The sequence below is a fragment of the Leptinotarsa decemlineata genome, unplaced genomic scaffold (assembly GCF_025532065.1).
Source record: "Leptinotarsa decemlineata unplaced genomic scaffold, Ldec_3_MD MMD2_P_RNA_scaffold_14, whole genome shotgun sequence".
NCBI classification, from domain to species: Eukaryota; Metazoa; Arthropoda; class Insecta; order Coleoptera; family Chrysomelidae; genus Leptinotarsa; species Leptinotarsa decemlineata.
In genome coordinates this window covers 13260898-13286113 of record NW_027412528.1, presented here as the reverse complement: position 1 = coordinate 13286113, position 25216 = coordinate 13260898, and the positions used below count along the sequence as shown (strand labels likewise).

Genomic DNA, 25216 nt, shown 5'->3' with positions numbered 1-25216 from the left:
ATCTCTTATAAGGTCACTCAACTCTGCTTGACTAATTCTGTGCGGATCACTAGACCTATCGCTTACCTCAAAATCAGGGTCATAGGATGTAGAAGGATGGGTTGCTCCTTCTAAACAGTCTTCATCACCTTCCTCTAAAATTTCATAGTTTTGGGGTGGAGAAGGGACTGGCAAATTGTCTGAGTGTGGTACAGGCCGAAGAGCAGATGGGAGATTAGGGTATTTAACTGTTCCTCTTTTCTTCATAGATAAACCTTGCTTAATGGGAGGAGTTAAGCAGAAATAACAGTCGTCTGTATGATTGGTAGGCTCACGCCAAACCATAGGTACTGCAAAAGCCATTGCCCGGTTTTTATTATTCAGCCACTCTCGCAATATGATGGAACAAGAATTACAACATCTATGAGGAGCCCATGATTTATCTTGGTCCCCAACTTTCACACCAAAATAATGTTCATAGGCTGTCTTAACGATAGGTGTCATTTTACGTTTCTGAGCCTTAAATGTTATTTCACCACATATATAGCAAAAGCTATCGACAGAATTCACACACTTTCGAGGCATTTCAGATCAGCACTTAAATTAATTTAAAAATCAACTTCACACGATAATTTCAATAGCAACCACGTGCGTACAATTGACAAACTCACATAGGTTATGTTTACTACTTAAGAACAGCTGATGAGAGGGGTGTTATGTAAACAAACATGTGTACCAACTGTTGGTGATGAAATATTTCATTTGTTGAAAACTCAATATACATATATATAATATGATGATACTATATCTTGAAAACAAGAGCTAATATATAATTTTTATGGTCACTTTCGGTTTTAACACGTGGAAATACATTAAAATCATCAAATTTCAACCCCAAAACAAAAACTTTGTTGTGTTGTGTAATTTTTAAAACGACTTTGAAGTCATGAGCCTCAAAGTCGTAGTTTTCCCATGTTACTTGATCAAGAATGAAGCGATTTACAGCATCCATGGCATTCTAGTTCAAAAAATAAAAATTGGAATAAAAATGATTTTATTCGTCAAATATTGACAAGTGAAGTATTGTTGGATTCAGAATGTCACTCTCGATCGAAATAAGTGAAAATATATAGGATGTCCCATTTAAAAATCGAAAGTTGGGGTCATTTCCGGTCACAACGAAAGTAAGGCAAAATAAGTAAGTATATCAGAAAATGTAAATTGAACTGTAATACAGAACCCCCAAATTTCGTTTTTCTATCTCCAATAATAACAAAGTTTTAGGGGTGAGCCACCGTAGAGAATCGCCCGTTATAAATTTCATTTTTTCATAGATCATCGAATTTCTAGGCAAACTTTTTGAAAACTAATTGGTGACTAATTGCAATCTTTAGTGGTTTATATTGACCACTAACGTTTCAGGTTGAACTTTTCAGTTTGACGTTTATTACACTTTAGTAGATTTTCAATTGATTTCGCCTTTTTTTTATTCAGATTATGAAATGCTAAATTTTCAAAAATCAGCAAAAAACATTGACTCCTTCACAAAAAATGTCTCTCAAAGATTATAGCAAAGATATGATTCATATATTTTGTAAATATACTTACTTTGAAAAGAGGTGGCTCAGTTGGATGAGGATGAAACCCACCTTTTCGACAATTCGCAATGAATTGCAATCCATGAGTTGGAGTCAAAATGAAGAAACCAGTTCTGAAAATTTACATATCAAAATTAGATTACACTCAATCATCAGAAAAATACATGTTTTTTTTTGTAAAAGGGCCTATTCAAAACATTAACTAATATCCTTGCCAACATATAGAATACATCTAGCATTGAAATGTGTTAATATAGGCTCCCTTTCTACTTTGTTGTTTTACTTTATCAAAACACCATATACATTTTATATTTCATTTTGTATTTCCAACTTGACACTACATTCCTCTGCAACCTACATCAAGGAACACAGAACTTAACTTAAAAAAACGTCATTATATGTCAAGGCAGTGCAGCCAAAAGCATAATACAAAAATCACCAGTATTATACTAAAACCAATAATGATTGAGAGTAAAAGTAAGCCCAGTTGACAGCAAATCGGGGCGTGCTTATTAATTTTTGAGAGGGTTGAGAATGAAAGGAAAATTCTTGGTACAATTAGTTAAAATATTCATACACATTTTTTATTTATTTCATTAAAACTTTGCAATATCGTAATTTACCTAATCGTTGTAGTCATTAGGTGGGCCTTATGAAAACGGAGTAATAATCGTGGTAATTATAGTAGGTACCAAATAAATTAACAATATTAATAAAAAACACTATATATATATATATATATATATATATATATATATATTTATATATATATATAAAACTTTTTTCACTATTGGGTTGCAGCAATTGATAAGTGAACTTTTTATAACTATTCTCAAGCTTCCGAGTAACTTAAACTCATCGTCAGAAATACTAGAAAATACAAATTACAAATTTTTGATAATAGAATATGATATAAATGTAAATGTACAAATTTTCGTCTAATCTTCAACCTCAGATTCGTCACTGTTGCTACCGCTATCATCAAAGTGAATTATGATTGGTTCAATATTGTGTTCAATATGGTTGTCTACGTCCCACATTTTTGATCTTCTTTTAAAACATGCTGCATGCATTTCTTCCAGTCTTCTGCAGAAACAGTTCGAATAGCTTCTTGTAGGTGATGTTGCACGTCCACTAATTTAAATGTTCTGTTTTCTCGTGCCACATATCCTTTTACTTGCGCCCAGATTAATTCTATTGGGTTTAATTCGCAGTGGTATGGTGGTAACCTTAAAACTGTAATTCCACGACTTAACGCCATTTCATCCACTGCGAATTTTTTATATTTGTCTGTGTGTAATTTTGTTAGCTGAAGTAGTTCTACCTTTAAACTATCTTTGTTATATTGGATGTTCTTATTAATTAACCATTCTTGAATTGCTACTTTTTTCCATGATTGTTTCAGTAATGGTTCTAAATGTCGACTATGGTATGGGGCATTGTCCATGACGATGACAGACCCAGGTTCCACAAGTTGAATGATGCCTTCAAACCATTTTTCAAACACCTCCGCATTCATCTCTTCATGATAGTCGCCTGTTTTCTTATATTTAAATATTAATTCACCATTTGGTAAAAATCCACTGTCGCTTCCTATATGTGTAACTATCAGACGACTACCTTTTCCAGATGGCTGTTTTAACCCAACTGACAAACCTTCATTGAAGGCTTGTCGTGCACTTGTTATATTACCATCCTGCCATACTTTTTTGACCGTATGTCCTTGGTTAACCCATGTGTCGTCCATGAAGTACAATTTTTTTTTCAGCTTCCTAAATTCGTCAATTTTTCTTAGATAGTTTCTTCTCCATGCTATTATTTCTTGACGTTCAATGGGAATGCTTTTCCTGTCAACTTTCCCGTACGTAAATTTCATTTCGTGTACAAGTTTCCTAAAAGTTTCTTTACCCATTTTTGGGACCAATTCATGATCGCTAAGTGCCTCCAGAACTGTTTGTAGTGTGGGCAGCTCATTTCTGAAAAAGAAACTGTGAATAGTTCTGCGTATACTGGTTTTGGCTTCTTCATCAACTGATTTTTTTTCGTCCGCTACTAGTTTTTGGCGTTTGTACGTCCCCATGAATTTCTGCTTCTCTTAGTATTTTGTAAATCGATGATTTTGGTACACCGGTATAATCAAAGCACATATCAACTAATTTATCTTTTGTAATTGTGGAACTTAATGATGTAGAAATGCCCGGTTGGTTATTCAGAGGTACACACGTACAATTACAGCACATATGCACGAAGTCATCTTTTGGTGGCTGATGATCTCTTTCAAGACAGTGAAATACTCGCAGTACAATTTGTTTTTCTCTTACTGACCGAGACTCCGACCGTTTTACCTTTTTCGACGTGGAAGGCCCGACCATGTCTCCCATTTTTTGAGTAGTTTGAGAACGGTGTAGAAATATAATTATGTAACGCTTAAACACTTATTAGCACTATTATTTTTACCAATTGTTATCACAACACGTCGATTGCTTACTAACTTAACTGTAAAACGTACAATTCACGCTGTATAATTCACAAACCAATGATACGCTCATGGCTGCAAGTACATTAGTGAGGACTGCAACGATGAGATGGAAGTTACGGTAAAGTGACAAAGACAGAAATATCGTTGCGTACAGCGTTGCCACTAGTTGTAATAAATATCTAACACTAGGTATACAGAAAATAATGAATTTTAACTGATCAGTAATCAGCAGGAAATGTATAAGTATTACTCATTACAAGCTCATTACTGATTTTTGTCATAAATAATACCTTTTAATCGTACTAGTATTGTGTATTATCTATAATTTCCCACAACCTACAACTCTACTGCTTACTATATTTTGATTCTGCTATAAACTGGTAACGTAAAATTTAGATATGACAACGCGCTTTACTCTCAATCATTACTGGTTTTACTATAGGCATATTTTAACAAAATGAAAATAAAAATTCAATAGAAAAAGGGTTTTCTGTTGAACAGCTTTAGTGCCCATATGAAGGGCAAGCCTCAGAAAATGAAACTTGTGAATGGTAAGGATCAACGAAGTCGTGCCTTTTAGTGTCTAATTTGTAGAACGGGACAATTTCTAGTTAGGTGTAACAATAATAATAATAATAATAATAATCTTTATTCATCCTTTAAGATCATACACATGATATAGGACAAGTCATAAAATGTAAATAGACAGACATATACAAGTACACATATATACATACGATAAACATATAACTATATTTCTTTAAACATATCGTCCATACAAACAAGCAAACAACAAAATAAAAAAAAACTAGGAATTAGCAAAATATTCACTAATGTCATAAAAGCAAGACTCCACTAAATAGTTTTTCAAACTTGCTTTGAATTTGTTAATATTTTTTTCGTTTTTGATATCACTTGGGAGATGATTGAAAAATCGTATTCCATTATATTTAGGACTGCTTTCGTAAAGTGATGTACGGTGCTTTATACTTCTAAATAAGTCACCATGCCTCGTAGCATAGTCATGAGAGTCAGAATTTTTTGAGAAGCTCTTGATGTTGAGTTTAACATATGTTAGAGTTTTATAAATGTAGATCGATGGTACTGTCAGTAATTTAAACTTTTTAAAATGATTTCTACACGTCATTCGGTAATCTAAGCCAAAGATTAGACGAATTAGTCTTTTTTGACTGATGAAAACTCTGCGAGCGTTGGCCGTACTTCCCCATAGGACAATATTATAAGAAATATGTGAATATGAGAGAGCATAGTACACGTTTATTAATTGCTCTAGTGTGAACATATTTTTCAGCTGCAAAATTGCATAATAACTACTATTGAGCCTTTTACACACCTGATCAACGTGTGTATTCCACTTCAAATTTACATCTAAATATGTGCCCAGAAATTTTATTGAATCCGAAAAATATATATTTTTGTTGTTTACGCGAACAAAATAATCATTTGAGATTTTTGTACGAGAATAAAACTGTAGGCACACTGTTTTGTCAGGATTGACAATTAAGGAATTGTCACTACACCAATCAGTAAATTCTTTCGACAAATTATTCATTTTCTGCACAAGTTCTTCTGGGGTTTCGGCATCAATGGCAATTGTCGTATCATCTGCGTACAAAAAAATGTGTTCAGTGCTCAAATAATTTGGTAAATCATTGACGTACAGAAGAAAAATCAAGGGACCTAAAACTGATCCTTGAGGAACCCCTAAATCAACATCAAAAAGTTGAGATCTACAATCATCCACTTTTACGCAAACTTTCCGATACTCAAGATAAGATGCGAGCCACGACAAAAAAATGCCCCGAAATCCCAATCCAGATAATTTGCCCAGAGCAACATTAATATTGATAGAATCAAATGCCTTAGAAAGGTCAAAGAAGAGTACCCCCACAAACCTTCCCCGGTCCAATGCAGTATGACTTGAAAGTTTAAAAGGATATTTGGAAAAAATAAGAAAATTAAATAAGAAAGGAACGTAGTTCTGAAACATTTTTGCAACAAAAAGCACAGAAAGAGTGTGACCAAGAGAGACAAGACAAAATCCAGCAACTGAACAATTCAGCTAAAGTCTTCACAGATAATTGACAGAAAAAATGCAAGGTGAAATTGTTGAAGTTAGATATGAAGTCAAAGAAGTTTATGCTTGAATTGGGTGGAAGAGATGAACAGGAAAGGTGAGATAACTCAAAGAACAACCCAAGTATATCCATAACGCCAGCAAATATGCATCCGAATTATCCATTTCATCCAAGTATGCTGAAAACACTACAGTCTCATTGGTTTATTTTGTTTTTATTCTTTCGTATTTTCATGACACCCACCAGCAATTGTTTTCTGTAGTGCCAAAGTTGGTAATAACTCATATAGTATAACAATTTTCAATTGAAGGTTACTCATATACAGGGTGATTCAAAAGTACTTTGACAAACTTCAGGAGGTGATTCCTCACAATATTCGAATATGAATTGTCCAAATAAATAAATGTCCGGAAACGCTTCGTTTCCAAGATACAGGATGTTGAAGTTTTATTTTTATTTTCGTTTTTTCCAAATAACTTTTGAAATACTGAACTTAATTAAATGAAACTTGGTAATAGGAGGTTTTTGAGGTGTCGAATTCGAACCTGATGTTCTTATTGCTCTTACTCGTAGGGGGCGCCACCTACACGTCTTTCTCTTTTTTAAAGATTCATAACTTTTTTGGGCGTACTTCTAGCAAATTTTTCAGTAAAAAATCGATTCTTCCATCATATCTACGTAAATAAGCTACCCTTGTTACTAGTCGCTGTAAGCAACCGTTTTCTAAATATTTGGACTTGAAAACTTCAAGTCGATTATTTGATAATCGATGCATGTTGAAGTTATTACGAATATTTTGCATTTTTCACAAGAATGCTTTGAAAATGAATTTGACGTTTTACTCGTTTGAAGAAGTCATTACGGTTGGGTACATTCCTTTATGACATCCTTAAGCGAAATAGTTATTTTTGTATCAAGGGTGCATAATCAGTATTTGTTTTAATAAAAATTGCAAGAAATGTCAATATTTTATTTCAGGAAATTTTGAATATGTAGAATAAACTAAAATAAACGAAACTATATTGTATTCAGATAAATTGTTGGAAGTGTCCACCTTCAGTGAAGATACAGTCAGTCAGTCGTCTAGTCATTGAATCTCGTACCTGCTCAAAAATTATTGGTGTGTTTCTTATTGTTTCACAGGCGTCTACTATTCGGTTTCTTAGATCTTCCTCGTTCACTACTGGAGTCTTATAAACTAGTGACTTCAAATGTCCCCAAAAATAAAAATCTATCGGGTTTAGATCTGGGGACCTTTGGATAGACTGTGTTAAGGAATTCCCTGGCTACAACGCTAAAATGGGCCGGAGCCCCATCATGCATAAACCACATGCAGATACGAATTTCTAATGGTACATTCTAAAGTAGTCCCGGCAATTCATTTTCTAAAAAGTGTCTGTAAGTTGCGTCATTCAGTCGGAGCGGAAGAAATAAAGGACCTATCAAGTAATTATCAATTATTGCCGCCCATACATATACAGAAAATTGATACTGATAATGCCTTTCACTAACTGCGTGCGGATTTTCGAGAGCCCAAACATGGTTGTTATGAAAGTTTGTGATAGCATTTCGGGAGAAGTTTGCCTCGTCCGTGAAGAGTACATATCTTAAATATTGAGGATTTCCAGCTAATTTTCTCAACAACAATTGACACGTAGTTAATGCGTTGGGGAAAATCTCATGGCAAAAGAACTTGTACCCTTTGAATATGGTATGGATAAAACTGTTGATCGTGGATAATTCTCCAAACTGTGGACTGAGTAGAATTGACAGCTTCAGCAATTACTCTTGTGCTTGTTTCTGGATTCTCCTCAAGAGCGTTCAAAACAGCTTCTTCCAATTCTGGGGTTCGGACTGCTCGTGGTCTTCCAATAATATCAGCTGCCCTCTTAAAGCTACCTGTTTCTGCCAAACGACGGTGGAGACTAGCAAATGTTGGAGCTGAAGGCAGTACTCGATTAGGAAATCGCTCCTGGTAAATACGTCTTGCTTCGCGCGCATTGCCATCCGCAAGACCATAAACGAAATGCATATCGGCTAAATGAGCATTATTGTTCAAATAATCCATTTTTTCAAAATAAGTGTTTTCTACTTCTACTTAAGGAAACTTCAACAAAACGTCTAACTGTCACAAAATATGTAATTACCAAAACTTCTCACAAACGTCAAATTTATTTCCAAAGCATTCTTGTGAAAAATGCAAAATATTCGTAATAACTTCAACATGCATCGATTATCAAATAATCGACTTGAAGTTTTCAAGTCCAAATATGTAGAAAACGGTTGCTTACAGCGACTAGTAACAAGGGTAGCTTATTTACGTAGATATGATAGAGGAATCGATTTTTTTACTGAAAATTGTGCTAGAAGTACGCCCAAAAAAGTTATGAATCTTTAAAAAAGAAAAAGACGTGTAGGTGGCGCCCCCTACGAGTAAGAGCAATAATAAAATCAGGTTCGAATTTGACACCTCCTATTACTAAATTTCGTTTAATAAAGTTCAGTATTTCAAGTTATTTGAAAAAAAACGAAAATAAAAATAAAACTTCAACATCCTGTATCTTGGAAACGAAGCGTTTCCGGACATTTATTTATTTGGACAATTCATATTAGAATATTGTGAGGAATCACCTCCTGAAGTTTGTCAAAGTACTTTTGAATCACCCTGTACAAATTGAACTGAGAGCTAACGGCAACAATGTTAACCCCACGAACACACGGCACTGATAAAGAAATATAGTGAAACGGACAAAAAATTAGTATTCAGCCAGTCCAGCTAGCCGAGCCTTCATTCCTCAACTACATTTGATAGCACGTTTACTAACTATCTGGGCGACTAGGGGCCACAGGCAAGAAGTGTTTATGACTGTACTCTTATTTTTATTGCCGTTCCAATTGGGAATGGATAGACTATAGACACAGATTTCAACTGATTTTTTGTTTCATGTATGGATGCATATTTTCATATTTTATCAAACCACTTGTTTTCATTGCTTTTAGATGTTTTCATGTATGATCTGTAATCTGAAATTATGTTCATAATTTAAGTCACTTATTTGTATAATGGACAACTCGCGTGGACAAACTGTTCCTGACACCTGACTTATTCTGTATTAAGTAAGAAATAGTAATAAGAATTTTTTCTTTCGTATAATTCAATGTTTATATGAAAGTAGCTGTTTCAGGAGGACTTTCTTTCAGTTTGTGTCTGAAAGTTACTTCTTTGCATGATCTACACATCCATGTATACAGTTACTTTCTTGCTTTCTTTTTTTGTATCAAGATGGAGTAGTAGAAAGCCAAAAACTTTCTTTCCCAAAAATTAATCACTCCTAAAAAATATAATCCCTTCAATTCAAGTAAAAAAAACCAATTACAAATAATTAACCACCAATATTGAGTCCTTTTACATGCTTTCATGCAGTTACATCAATAAATTATATTGACTACAATTTGCGTAAAATATTTCCAATAAGTATTAATTTATCTTATACTGTTACTGTACTATACTGTCTTGTTCTATATTATACTAGACATAATCTAAAGAATTATTAAACTATTATTATTATTTCACTGTTGATAGAATCAAACACTTTCACTAAAACTTCAACTACTAATTCAAATGTCTATCGTCTTAGTAGATCGCTCTGTACCGCACTGTCCGCTAAATTTTACTTCTCTATCGGGGCGTGGGTAGCGATTATATATGGTAATCGAATCCTCTGGAAGCCAATATGGAATTTGCTAGAAGTCTACCAAAGCAACGTTGCATCTAACTAGAAGAAAGACGAAGCGCACGTCGCACGCGATCTTGATCACGTCACAATTGATTTATGACGACCAGCGGCGGCTGGTATTTTTTTTTTAGGGGATAATTTACAACACGGCAGCACTTTGGTTCAATTTTAATGCGTAGAGAAAATTTGGCCGAAAATAGCTTAATGACATCATGCTGAAAATTTGGAAAAAATGAACAGCATTAATGTATAGAGCATAAAATTCTCTATTGATCACTGAGATATGAAGCTACAAAAACATATGACATTAAAATGGACAAAACAGATCTCATTTCCATACAACCCAGTAACTTCAACAACTGTTTGATTTCCCATTATACTGAGATGATTCCTCTATAGACACCAGTCACATATCTCCTCTAAAAGCCTACTTTGGAGATAGGCTAATCAACCTTTCTGCTTGTCTGTCAGTTCCCATGTACTTTTTTTTTGTAACATTTTTCAAACAAATTTCCAAAATTTTGAAAATTTTCCGGGATATTAAGAAAAAACTAAAGCCCCATTTTTTTTTCACTTAATTGTTTATAACTTTTGTAATTTTTATCGGCGCGTTTTCGGACCTTTCCTTAAACTTTCTAGGCCAAAATACGAATCTAATGACACGTAATTTTTGGACAGGGCTGAAAAATGTCACCAAAAAGAGCTAAATCTAGTACATGTGAACCAGACTATTGTACTGACTATTCATTTCAATCATATTTCATTTGATCACGGTTCTATTTCTTCTTGTATTTTTTGAGAGTCCACAGAAAAATTAATTGCTAAGATGAGTAGTAAGTACTCATTTTTCGCGAAAACTTAAGACATTTGCCTATTGATATTCATATAAAAGTAATTTAATAACTTACTCGTTATATTTTGGAGAGCACACTATCGCAATAGCCTCAGGCATAAGTAACTGGTAAGGGCAATGAGTATGAAGATCCACACTCGACAGGAATGCTGTTTGTGTGGGATGAGTCTGGAACGAAATATTTATTGAAAATACTAACTAGTGGAAAAATCAATATTTATAGTATTATGTTCATGAATTAATTACCCTTTCAAATCGCATTTTTACAACCGTAAGCAGTACTTCCAACTCAATGGCCTCAAGTCTATCGAATATACAGGGTGTTCCTTAAACACATGCTAATATTTAAGGAGGTAATTCTTAGACCCATTTTAAGGAAAAAACGTCCTATGGACGTATGTCCTAAAAGTCTTAATTTTTGAGATACAGGGTGGCAAAGTTTTCAAAAATAATCAGTTTTTTAATAATAAGTGAGATAATTTTGTAGACATCTTTGGCATATTTGGTACATATGTTCCATGCCTCAAGGCGCATTTTCTGATGTACAATTTTCTTAATTTTCTCTGCCAGTGGCGTACGTACGAGTTTTGAAATGTATATTTTTGGCAAAAAAATACTACGCCACTGCTTTATCTTGAATTAAAAATTACTTTTAAAATCTCCATACATTTTTGAGCACATTTGATTTGCTGGGTTTATTTGTCCGACGCAAAGCAAACTAAGAGATCAGATTTGTTGCAAAATAATTGAGGATCTAAAAGGTATTTGTTTGTTGTCAGATGCACTGTTCTCAATTAAAACTACGTCATAACGCAGCACCGCCTAATAATTTTTGAAAACATAAATTTAGTTATCCTGGAATAAATGAGGTGTAGCAGAATTTATTTACTGCATCTCTTGGAAATATGGAGTTTGTCGATATGTGATTTCTTTTAAAGATTAAAAGCATAAAAAACAGCGTACCCACCATAGCAATAAAAAACGAATTCTCTGTATGTACAAACGTCAGTAGCTAATATTGATGTTGGTTTAAAGTAAGGTGTTGGTGTTAAAAACTGTCACAGCGTGTTTTGATTGATTTTGAAGTTATTTTGGTAGTCCGCTGTTTTTCTGAATATCAGTAAATATGGTAAAATATACGAATGCGGAAATGGCGCAAATGCATTACGTATATGGCCTTGCCGATGGTAATGCAACAGAAGCCAGGCTTATTTATCAGGAAAGATATCCTAATAGTGCCTTACCAGATAGCCGAACCTTTTCAAATACTCATCGTCGACTTGGGGAAACTGGTAGTTTCAAGAAAAAGACTCCGGAAGGTAGACCTCGTGTAGTAAGAAGGATGAGGAAGCGGTGCTGCAAGAAATTGAGGAACATCCTGAGACGAGTACGAGGAAAATCGCTAGAACTCTGGATATTTGTCATCAAATTGTTTGGCGTATTTTAGTTGATTTTTTGTTATACCCATACCATATTTCAAGAGTGCAGGCATTACTCCCCAGAGATTTTCCACAGCGTGTGAACTTCAGTCAGTGGTATCTACAAAGTATTGCACTAAATCCGCAGTTTGAGACACAAATTTTGTTCACAGACGAAGCAAATTTTTCTCGGAATGCCATTCAACATTTCCATAGGAATCATGTGTGGGCTGAAAAAATCCCCATGCAATAACCGAAACCCATTTCCAACACCAATTTTCGGTTAATGTATGGGCAGGAATTATAGGTGATCATCTAATAGGCCCATTTTTTCTATCAGGACGCCTTGATGGTCGTTCTTATTTACACTTTCTCGAAGAAGACTTACCTGGGTTATTGGAAGATGTGCCACTTGCGTTAAGGAATCGCTGCCCCTGCTCATTTCAGTGTAATTGTCCGAAACCATTTAAATACAGTTTATTCTAATCGTTGGATAGGTCGCGGAGGACCTCAGCAATGGCCAGCAAGATACCCCGATCTCAACAGTTTAGATTTTTTTATGGGGTCACCTTAAAACTCTTGTGTATAAAACTCCCGTTAATACTTTAGAAGATTTAAGAGAGCGAATAGTTGCCTCGTGTGAAACTATACGAAATACGCCGGGAATATTTGAACGGGTGCGTAATTCCATGCGTAGAAGGGCGGAAGCATGCATACTAAGTGCAGGTGGCCACTTCCAACAATTTTTATAATCAGTTTTGGTATTATTACTAATTAACAAATTTGTGCTATTCGTTTAGACTTACTGTCACAAAATAAAATAAAACTCGTTTTTGTGAAAAATTTATTTTTTTGCAGATTATGTTTTCAAATATTATTAGGGAATTGGTAATGAGTTATGAAGCAATTTTCAGATTCTCATTCATTTTAGAATTGATCTAATATCTTAATTTGCTTTCTGTCGATTTTCATTTTTTTGAGTGAAAATCATGCGTCGGACAAAGAAATACCAGGAGATCAAATTTTCTCAAAAATAAATGAGGATTTTAAAAATGATTTTATTTTGAAAAAAAAGCATTGGCGTAGTACTTTTTCCCCAAAAATATTCAATGCAAAACCCGTAGGGATGCCACTGTTTGGAAAAATACAAATTTGTGTACATCAGAAAATGCGCCTTGAGGCATGGAACATATGTACCAAATATGCCAAAGATGTCTACAAAATTATCTCAGTTATTATTAAAAAACTGATTATTTTTGAAAACTTTGCCACCCTGTATCTCAAAAGTTAAGGCGTTTAGGACATACGTCCATAGGACGTTTTTTCCTTGAAATGGGTCTAAGAATTACCTCCTTAAATATTAGCATGTGTTTAAGGAACACCCTGTATGTATGTATATGTCCGCCGCAGGAAGGCGTGCCTATCAAAAATTAATAATTTGGGAAGAATAGAGATGAGGTGCACTATTGCGTTCAGCAAGACTTTTGCACTCCCTGGACAAAGTTTTTATTATCGTTTTAACCGTAATAAAAAGAGCACTGGTCATAATAGCGCCATCTGGAAGCTGAGACCAAACCTAAGTAAAAGAAGAAAGTATTTTTTGTACACGTGTAGGATAAGAGTCAAGGAGTTACAAAGTAGTCAGCATGGCATTAATAGGATCAATAGAAGCGTTCAACCCAAAAGGGTCGGATGTTCAATCGTAAATCGTACGTTTAAAGCAGCTTTTTACTTGCAATGGGGTAGATGAAGACAAAAAAGGCCCCATGTTTTCGACGCTGATAGAGGGAGAAGCATATTGTCTTCTAAATGACATACTAGCTCTAATCACTATCAGTAGTGAACCATATAGTGAGTTGAAAAAGGCATTAGTTGAACACCACTATCCAAAACGGCTGGTGAAAGCCGAAAGGTATCACTTCTATAACGCTCATCATTCCACAACGATCACTACTCAGTAAGTTTGATAGGTACTGGAACCTCTGGCGTAAAATGAATCTATTGAAAACACATTCCCAACACCAGAACGAAAATAAGGGTTTCTGGAATCGCGCTTCGCTACCAAGTTAGCATCCTCAAGAGATCATTCGAACCAAAACTCATTGAGAACAATTATTCTTATCGCAGCACTTCACGAGCTTTTGTATACAAAAACAACTCATGTTGGGGCGAAACTAAATAATATATTTTTCACTGACATTAAATGAAAGAGACACTGTAGACCAGAGGTCTCCAAACTTTGAAGCCTTCGGGCCATAATGATGTTTTCAGTTTGTTCCAAGGGCCAATTTCTGCCCTTGACTATATTTCTAGACTAGGATAGTCGCAAAGTGCGTGACCTAAGCAAACTTACGCTTTTTTGCATTTCAATTATTATTGTGTATTGTGACACCTAACGACATCTAGTGGCGAGTAGTGGTACTATGTACTACCTTTTTCAGCTACCCGCTAGGTGGCATTAGACGTAATTAAATATTTGGAATTACCGCGTTGGTTCGAGAAAGTTCTGGTTCTAGCTAGTGTATTCCGATCACCTCGAGATGGCAGTAATAATTGCATATAAAAAGTCCAGCGGCGCAACTGCGAGTTAGTCTGCGTAGGAAAGGCGAAGGAAGCGAAACTGTCTATTGTGAAATAAAGTAACACCCGTCAATAAAAGTATTTTGATTTGACTTATTGTTTTTATGTGTGATTTGTTAGTATGGAAAAGAAGCGAAAAATCGACAGTGAATGCAGAACATTCCAAGAAAAATGGAACTTACACTATTTTGTAATTGAGTCCAGTAATAGGGCGCTATGTTTAATTTGTAATGAAATCATAGCTGTTCTCAAAGACTATAACATTAAACGACACTATGAATCGAAACATCTTCAAAATTACTCCAAGTATACAGAAAGTTTGCAGAAGGAAAAATTTGAAGCTTTGAAACGCGGACTCAAATCGCAGAATACTGAACAAGAGTCTGCAACTCGCGCCAGCTTTCGTGTGGCTCTTGAAATCGAAAAACGTGGCAAACTATTCACCGATGGAGAAATGATAAAAGAATGCTTGATTGCAGTAGCCGAAGAAATATGCCCCGAAAAGGTAAATTTATTTAAAAGTGTCAGTTTGTCAGCAAACACCGTGGCTCGGAGGGTGCAAGACATCGCAGAAAATATATCATCTCAACTGTCTGACAAAAATGGACATCATGAGTGGTTTTCTCTAGCATTGGATGAGTAAACGGATGTGTCAGATACTGCTCAGGTGTTGATTTTTATTCGCAGAGTAGATGAAAGCTATGAAGTGTATGAAGAACTCCTTGATATTGATAGTATACACGGCACGACAACTGGGGCAAATATTTTTAAGGGAGTTGAAAATGCCATTAATAAAAAGAACCTTCGATGGAGAGATTTGAAATCTATAACAACTGATGGAGGCAAAAATATGTATGGTAAAAATAAAGGAGTGGTTGCACTTGTGTCAAAGGCTGTAGAAAATGATGGAGGTTCAAAACCATTAGTCTTACATTGCATCATTCATCAACAGTCCTTGTGCGGAAAATATTTGGATATGTCTGAAGTTCTAAAACTAGTCATATCAGTTGTTAACTTCATCAGATCCACTGGGCTGAATCACCGACAATTCCGCGAGTTTATTCAACAGATTGGAGAAAATGATTTACCATATCATACTGCCGTTCGCTGGCTTAGTTGCGGAAAAGTCCTTAAGCGCTTTTTAAACTTCGAGCAGAGATCGAAATTTTTTTAAATGAGAAGCAGCGCCCTTTTGCCGATTTAGAAAATAGTGAATGGATGTGGAAGTTAGCCTTCTATGTCGATTTGACAAATCATATGAACGAACTGAATTTGAGATTGCAAGGAGAAAATCAGCTTCTCTCTGATTTATACACCAATATCAAATCCTTCAGGCAGAAAATAATACTATTTCAATCGCAATTACGTAAAAAATGTTTCACACATTTTGAAACATGTGAAATATTCAGCCACACTACAGAGACTGAATTTCCCGTCAATTTTGCAATCGAAACTTTGAGTGCTTTGAAGATAAATTTTGATACTCGTTTTTCAGATTTTGATGTCATCGCGAATGAAATTAAGCTTTTTCAAAATACTTTTGATTCTGACATTGAAACCCTGGCTCCGGAAGTCCAAATGGAAATTATTGATTTACGGTGCAGTGATATGCTTAAGAACAAATATCAAAATTCATCTTTGTTGGAATTTTATAAGAATCTTCCTTTAGAACAATTTGATAATTTGCATAAATTTGCTTGTGGGTTGTTTTCTGTTTTTGGTACTACTTACTTGTGTGAGAAAACGTTTTCCAAGATGAAGTACACAAAGAATGTTTACAGATCTCAATTAACCGATGAGCATCTTAAATCTCTTTTGATAATTGGTACAAGTAAAATTGATCCACAACTACAAAGTATTGTCGGTGGAAAATCACAATTACATAAATCTCATTAGTGTTTTTGTTTTACTGTGATTCATTTCAATTATTTGTTAGTTATTAATATGCTTAAAATTAGATACTTAAGTTTAGTTTTCTTTGTCATCATTTCTGTCGTTAAGTTTTAACTTGCAAGTAAATAAAACCGAGTAATTATCATTCTGTGTTTTCTTCTTCAACTTATCACAGCAATAGTAACAACAATTAGGTAATCATTGGCTGTCGCGGGCCAGATTGATGACAGTAAATCATTGGCTGTCGCGGGCCAGATTGATGACACTGGCGGGCCGGATTTGGCCCGCGGGCCGTAGTTTGGAGACCCCTGCTGTAGACAATTGAAAGCAAAACACCCATTAGAGAATGACACTTACATGAATCCAGCCTATAGTTATGAGATTATGCTGATCTTGATAATCAAATATTTCCTCTTCATTCATTGTCATACAGGAATCGGAGGTTCCTTTTTGCTTAGGTAAAATCATGTGTGTTATGATCAATTCATTCCTCTCCTGAAATAAAACAGATATTGTTAAAAAAATGACGATTTATTAGGGGCCTTCATTTTCCAAAATCATTAAAAGTTTTTTGTTTTAGGCGACTGCCTTGTTTGTAGGTCTTCTGCAGATACTTGATGACAAAGAAATTATTAAACTGGTTATGTCATTACCCCGGAAGCTTTTGGTATTCAAGAAAACATTCTGAAATGGATTGAACATTAGAATAGAATAGAATAGAATAGACATTTATTGCGCCCATAAAAAATACAAATATTTTGGACCTATTACATTGCACAGTTACCTAAAAAAGCTGTAAATGTAACAATAAAATTAAATCTAGAGTATAAAATGCATTTTTAAAATTCTTAACGTATAAAGAAACATGAATAAAAAGTGGAAAAGATGCACTAGGTATCTCCAAGCGAATCCTTAAGAGTAACATTGAACTCACTCAGAGTATATACAGGCTCATTTTAGTGAGAAGTTTTTTCACTGTACTTCTGAAAAGTCTGAGTGGCAGACGTTTGATTTTTTCAGGAAGTAAATTGAAGCAAGTGATGCCAATTGATTTGCTTTTATCCAATCTTCTCAAGAGGGGCACAATATTATTTCCATTGCGTATTTTGTAGGAGTGAATATCCGAGTGTGTTGTGAGTGTGTGATAATTTTCTTTGACATGCAGAACATTGTCAAAAATAATTTGTGAGAACAGAGTCATGATTCCTGTATTCTCAAACAAAGGCTTACAGTGTTCATTATATTCAGCTTTAACAATGCTACATACAACAGCTTTTTGCAAGATAAATACTCTTTGAAGATGGGTGTAGCTTGCATTACCCCAGCACAGCAACCCATAGCTCATTGCTGAGTGGAACAAGGCGTAGTATGTCATTAGAGCTGCTTTCTGACCAGCCGTTGTAGCTATTCGCCTAATGGCATAAACATATTTTGCTAGTTTGTTGCAAAGATTACTGATGTGGGCGGTCCAAGCAAGAGACGAGTCAAGATGAACTCCCAAAAATTTTATAACGGGTGATTTTTTGAGAGCTTGAGAACTTTAAAAAAAAAAACGCATAAAATTTGCAAAATCTTATCGGTTCTTTATTTGAAACGTTAGATTGGTCCATGACATTTACTTTTTGAAAATAATTTCATTTAAATGTTGACCGCGGCTGCGTCTTAGGTGGTCCATTCGGAAAGTCCAATTTTGGGCAACTTTTTCGAGCATTTCGGCCGGAATAGCCCGAATTTCTTCGGAAATGTTGTCTTCCAAAGCTGGAATAGTTGCTGGCTTATTTCTGTAGACTTTAGACTTGACGTAGCCCCACAAAAAATAGTCTAAAGGCGTCAAATCGCATGATCTTGGTGGCCAACTTACCGGTCCATTTCTTAAGATGAATTGTTCTCCGAAGTTTTCCCTCAAAATGGCCATAGAATCGCGAGCTGTGTGGCATGTAGCGCCATCTTGTTGAAACCACATGTCAACCAAGTTCAGTTCTTCCATTTTTGGCAACAAAAAGTTTGTTAGCATCGAACGATAGCGATCGCCATTCACCGTAACGTTGCGTCCAACAGCATCTTTGAAAAAATACGGTCCAATGATTCCACCAGCGTACAAACCACACCAAACAGTGCATTTTTCGGGATGCATGGGCAGTTCTTGAACGGCTTCTGGTTGCTCTTCACTCCAAAGCGGCAATTTTGCTTATTTACGTAGCCATTCAACCAGAAATGAGCCTCATCGCTGAACAAAATTTGTCGATAAAAAAGCGGATTTTCTGCCAACTTTTCTAGGGCCCATTCACTGAAAATTCGACGTTGTGGCAGATCATTCGGCTTCAGTTCTTGCAGGAGCTGTATTTTATACGGTTTTACACCAAGATCTTTGCGTAAAATCTTCCATGTGGTCGAATAACACAAACCCAATTGCTGCGAACGGCGACGAATCGACATTTCACGGTCTTCAGCAACACTCTCAGAAACAGACGCAATATTCTCTTCTGTACGCACTGTACGCATTCGTGTGGTTGGTTTAATGTCCAATAAAGTAAACTGAGTGCGAAACTTGGTCACAATCGCTTTAATTGTTTGCTCACTTGGTCGATTATGTAGACCATAAATCGGGCGTAAAGCGCGAAACACATTTCGAACCGAACACTGATTTTGGTAATAAAATTCAATGATTTGCAAGCGTTGCTCGTTAGTAAGTCTATTCATGATGAAATGTCAAAGCATACTGAGCATCTTTCTCTTTGCACCATGTCTGAAATCCCGCGTGATCTGTCAAATACTAATGCATGAAAATCCTAACCTCAAAAAAATCACCCGTTACTTTCTGACGTAGAAATGGCATCAGTGCAATAGTTTGAAAATACACAAATTTCTGTTTTTGTTTCATTCATATACTGTTCATTAGAGTCAAACCACTGTTTAGCAGAAGCACAAATATTTGCTGATATGTTATCAACATCACGGGTTCTATCTATATGTACAGAAAATGACGTGTTGTCAGCGTATAATATTGTCAGTAATTCTAGTTTGAGATGCATATATGAAGGTAAGTCTTAAGCATAAATTAGGAAAAGGAAAGGCCCCAGTATGGATCCTTGTGGGACTCCTCTTTTGATAACACGTTCTTGACTTATCATATTGTTATTGTAAACTCTTTGTGTTCTGTTAGCTAAATATGATTCAATTATTTTATTGAGAATTCCTCTTATGCCATACCATTCTAATTTCTCCAACAGTTTATCATGACTGACACAATCGAAAGCCTTTGACAGATCTGTGAAGATAGTTAAACAGGATTCTTTATTTTCAAAAGCTTCAATAATGTTATTAGCTAATTTGTTTATAGCGTCTATGGCACTTTTACCTTTCCTAAACCCAAACTGATAATTATGTAAGAAATTATTGCTTTCCTGCAGAGTTCAATATGTAGAATATGGTAATTAAATATCTTCCTCAATCACAGTTCCATCTGGTGTACCGCAGTAATCTCATCTAGGACAATTACTTTTCAACTTATTTGTAAATGACTTGAATGCTGTTATTCTCTATAGTGAATTTCTTGTTTGCTGGATTATCTAAAGATGTTCAAAGTTATTGATGACTCATCTGATACTGAATTTTTACAGTACGACTTTGAATTGATGAATGTAGCCGTTACTATGTGGTAGGAAATCATAATGAAGAAGAGAGAATTGAAACTTTCTATGTTTTTAACTACTTTTTCTTGTAACTAAGGTTACTGCAGTTTCATCCTATAAGGACATTTTCAAACTTATGATCAAATCGATCTAGTTTACTCACTAGTTTTTTAATTAGCATTATCACAGTTTGAAAATGTCCTTATAGGACGAAACTTCAGTAACGTTAGTTACAAATGAAGGTAATGAAAAACTTAGAAAGTTTCAATTCTCATTTTCCACAGTACGATTTATCTAACTTTGTACGATGGTATGACATAGACTTATTGCAATTGAATATAGACAAATGTCATAAATATACTTTTTCCCATAAATCCCATAAATAGTCCTTATAAAATCAAACAATCGGAACTGAAAACAAATACAATCAAAGATTTAGGAATCACTCTTGACTGAAAAACACCCCATATGAATGAATGAATGAATGAATGAATTTATTAATCACAAGAAACATTACGTGTTTATAGTAAGGACAATGTAACATGCAAATTGAAAAAAAAATACTAAGAATAATACAACAAATAAAATTAACATAAAAACAAATAAAAATATGTGAAACTACAAAACTGTCAATCTATTTTAGAATATATTCTCTTAGTTGTTTTGGATTTCGTATAATTCAATTTTTTTATATTCAAATTCACATTCTTTATTGACCAGCTGGGTACAAATTGTACATATGGCAAGTCATAATTTTTACAGTAAACAATACACCCAGAATATTTCATATACATCATATTCTTTACAGTTACAACAATAAAATAATTATGTATCAGACATACATCCACAATATAGAGACATTTAACAGTTACAATCATTCAGGAATTCTTTGCAACTGTAGTAGCATTTGTCTAGTAAAGAATTTTTAATGCTTCTGTAGAATAACTTGTCCGTTTCAATTTGTGTAATAGCAATAGCTGACGGCAGCGTATTCTAAAGGCTGACTGCATTATATAGTGATGATTCTTTGAATTTGGAGGTTTTGTGTCTAGGCACCTTTAATAAATTTCCTTTACGCGTTGGATATTCATGACATGATGATGTTTCTTCAAGCAATGACTCGTTTTTTCTGACGTAGTTCACACATTGTATATGCAGCAAGCTGACAGAAGCCTTTCTCTAATGAATACTGGCAAATGTCAACCACCTTCAAACAAACGTTGAATACCCGGAACGGACCCGGAACGGACCCGGAACCAGCGACTTTTTGCGAGGATATGAGAAGACTATGGTCAAGCTTACCAAAAGGGAAACTCACCTCAGCTTCTTGTGCAGAGCTAGAGACAACAACATCATACCCAAAGGTTTTTTTTTCTGAAATCGCCAATCCCAGGAGAGAGAGCCAAACGCATATTGGAACGCGCCAGTCGAGCACTAATACGGTCTCAAATTAATTATCACCGTTGGAAGAGGTCAACTCTGATGCAGGATGCCACAGAACGATTTGAAGAAATAGGAAGAGAGACCTTGGAAGAGGATCATGAACCAATCTTGGCCAAGATTGAAAGCACGTGCTTGAAGATCTGACAAGACATGGAGAATACCCACAACAAGAAGTGGGGAAAGTTAGTAACGAAACAATGCCCAAATGAAGAACGAGAAAAGGACAACTATGAAGCCGCCAACGTCATCAACATGAGTTCCCGCCCGCTCACGGACATAGAGAAATCTTTGTTGAGGAAAGGTCTAAACTTCACCATTGCACCAACATCTGTGCCCACTTTGGAAATAATAACTTCAGTAGAATCCACCAGTTCCCTTATTGATCAGATCGAGGCAGAAGAATTCAGATGGAAAATCAGAGAACAGCTAGATCGAGAACCAGTTCCAACTTCTAACATCATCAATGAAGAACGAAGAGCTCTCAACAGGCTACGGAGAGGCAACACCATCAAGATCTTGCCTGCAGATAAGGGAAACGCTACTGTTCTGACGGATACTGATCTCTACGAACAGAAGATCGAAGAGGTGCTTCAGATCTGCAGATAGAAGTGTGCCTAGAAGATGACAGCACGACCAGCTGTCGAAAGCGCTCGCAGATAATTAATAGAAGATATAAAGCTTCAAATCCTTTTTGTTACCTACATTAATATATATATATATATATATATATATATATATATATATATATATATATATATATATATATATATATATATATATATATATATATATATATATATATATAAATCAAATCAAATCAAATCAAAGCATGCTTTATTATCTGAAGAATAGAATTCTTATTGACAAAGCTCCTAAATATAATAGTACATAAATCCTAACTGCTTAAAATGAGCAGGAAGTCATGATAATTAAATGAAATTAAAATTATGCAAACCAATATGGATTGTCGGATGTTAAAAGTGGATGTACTTAATGTATATATACAGTCATGTTTCTATAAAATATTTTCACAACAATACAGTAGAATAGAAAGAAAAACAGTTTTCCCTAATTTATTCTATATTAATTGGTTATAAATACAAAACAGGAAAGAATTGTCAGATGATAAAAACATTAAAATAATATATATACATATATACACATATACATATATACATACACATACATATATACACACACACAGACATATATACATATACACACATATACACGTACATAGACCCATGTACACACATATAATAATTTTATAAAATGTTTGATTTCTTAATACAGTTAATATGTACATACATATATAGTCATACATACACACCTACCTTTAAAACTATTTAGTGAGAGACATAGATACGACATATTTTGTACTGCTGTCACAACTATTCAAAATTTTGTTCAAAAAATTCCCTCAAATCATAAAACGGTCTTGTTATTAAAAAATTTTTTACAGCCCTTCTGAATTTCGGAGTGCTATGAATATTTTTAATTTGCTTCGGTAGATGGTTGAACATTTTCGTACCATTGTAAACAATTGAATTTTGGTATTGGGTGGTTCTGGGGACTGATAAAGGTATATATTGGCCATTTGCCCTAGTATTACGTGCAGTGTCAGATTTTAATAAATGTAGTTTATGCTTATGAACTAAACTAGTTGATTCTAGCACGAATATTGATGTTAACGTGAGTATCCTCTGAGATGTAAATAAGGGTTTACATGAAGTTTGGTGATTAACATGGCATAAGTATCTCAGTGCTCTCTTTTGTAGCTTAAAGATCATTGAGAACAACGCTTGCGAGCAGGCTCCCCAAAATGCTATCCCATATCTGATGTGAGATTCCAGGAGAGCAAAGTAGGCTTTTCTAGCAATAAGATAACCGATGTCATTTCTAATAACTCTGATAGCATAACACCCAGATGACAATTTCTCTGCCATTGCCATAATATGCTCATCAAACTTTAAATTATGGTCCAATACAACACCTAAGAATCTGTAATTATCAGATTTCATAAGTGTATCATTATCTAGTTGTATTTTGTCGATGTCCCATTTAAATGATAACACTTTAGTTTTCTTAGAGTTGAAGACCATTTGATTGGCATCGCACCACCTTTTTATTTCAGTTAGATCTAAGGAGATCAATTGGCCGAGAATATTCTTATCTTTAGTGTGCCACTCTATAGTTGCATCATCTGCAAATAAAGTGAACCTACCACTAATATTCAAGTTCGTGAGATCATTCACATATAGCAAAAATAATATGGGCCCCAAGACAGAACCTTGTGGAACTCCGCTGGTCAATTTTTTTTCCTCAGATACTGCACCCGAAACTTTCACATATTGTTCCCGGTCTTGCAAGTAAGATGTCATCCATTTATGAGATATGCCTCTGATGCCATAGTACTCAAGCTTCTGCAACAGTATTCCATGATTCACACAATCAAAAGCTTTGGATAAGTCACAGAACACCGCCGCGGTCGCTTCTTGATTATTAAGATTAGTGTACACATTTTCTAAAAAGTTATAGATAGCGTCATTTGTACTTTTGTTGGTTTGGAAACCGTATTGGTTACCATTTAGTATTTTATGTTTAATGACAAATGACATGAGTCTCTTCTTTACTAATTTTTCTATAATTTTTGCAATAGTAGATAGAAGGGATATTGGTCTGTAATTTGATGGATCCTCCCTATCCCCTCCTTTGTAAATTGGGATCACCATGGCTGATTTAAGTATTGTTGGAAATGTTCCCGAGACAAACGATTCATTTATTATATCAGTAAGCGCGTCAATAGCTGCCGGGGGCAATTTTTCCAGCATATTTATAGACAAACCATCAGCTCCAGATGCCTTTTTGTTCTTAATGTCCTTCATAGCACTCTTTATTTCATCTGGGTCTGTTGGAAATAAAAAGAAGTTTTCGTCAATTCTTACATTCTCAAGATATTGCATTGGATTAATATGAATGTTAGTGGAAATGTCATTAGTAAGTTTAGTTGCGATAGAGCAATAGTAATCGTTGAAACAGTCAGGTTTCAAATTGATTTCATCGATTTGATTTTTGCTCTTTCCACGGATTTCATTTATAATAATCCAGCTCTCCTTTGCTATATTGGAGGCAGTATTAATCCTGGTATGATAATATGAAAGCTTAGCCTGTTTTATGACACTGTTGTATACACTTCGGTACCTATTGCAATAATTTTGTAGGTGTTCCTCTTTATGAAACTTTTTAATGTAGTTCAATGAGCGCATATTTTTGGCTGATATTTTGATGCCCTTTGTTATCCAAGGTTTCCTTACCTTTTTCGGATTATGGTGATAGGGAAAGCACTTTCAAAAATATTACTGAGTGTATTCAAATATGTGTTCATATGTATGATTCTGTTCCAGTTGACCTGATCACAGGCATTTTGAAATTTGCAATAGTTGTTTTTAGAAAATATACGCCCAAGTATATTATGTTTTTTAGAAATGCCTTTACCAGGGAAGCT

General features: G+C 34.8%; 1 protein-coding gene across 2 annotated transcripts in view; it reads right to left on the bottom strand.

Annotated features, from left to right (window-relative positions):
- Window positions 1–25216, bottom strand: part of LOC111511857 (STAM-binding protein-like A) — a 52638-nt gene that overhangs the window by 4894 nt on the left and 22528 nt on the right. For both annotated transcript variants that reach the window (XM_074179536.1, XM_074179539.1), the window contains exons 5-7: window positions 16994–17131; window positions 10801–10913; window positions 1588–1690 (exon numbers count right to left, since the gene is read on the bottom strand). In XM_074179536.1, coding sequence (XP_074035637.1) covers window positions 1588–1690; window positions 10801–10913; window positions 16994–17131 — 354 coding nt within the window. The remainder of the gene's footprint in view (window positions 1–1587; window positions 1691–10800; window positions 10914–16993; window positions 17132–25216) is intronic.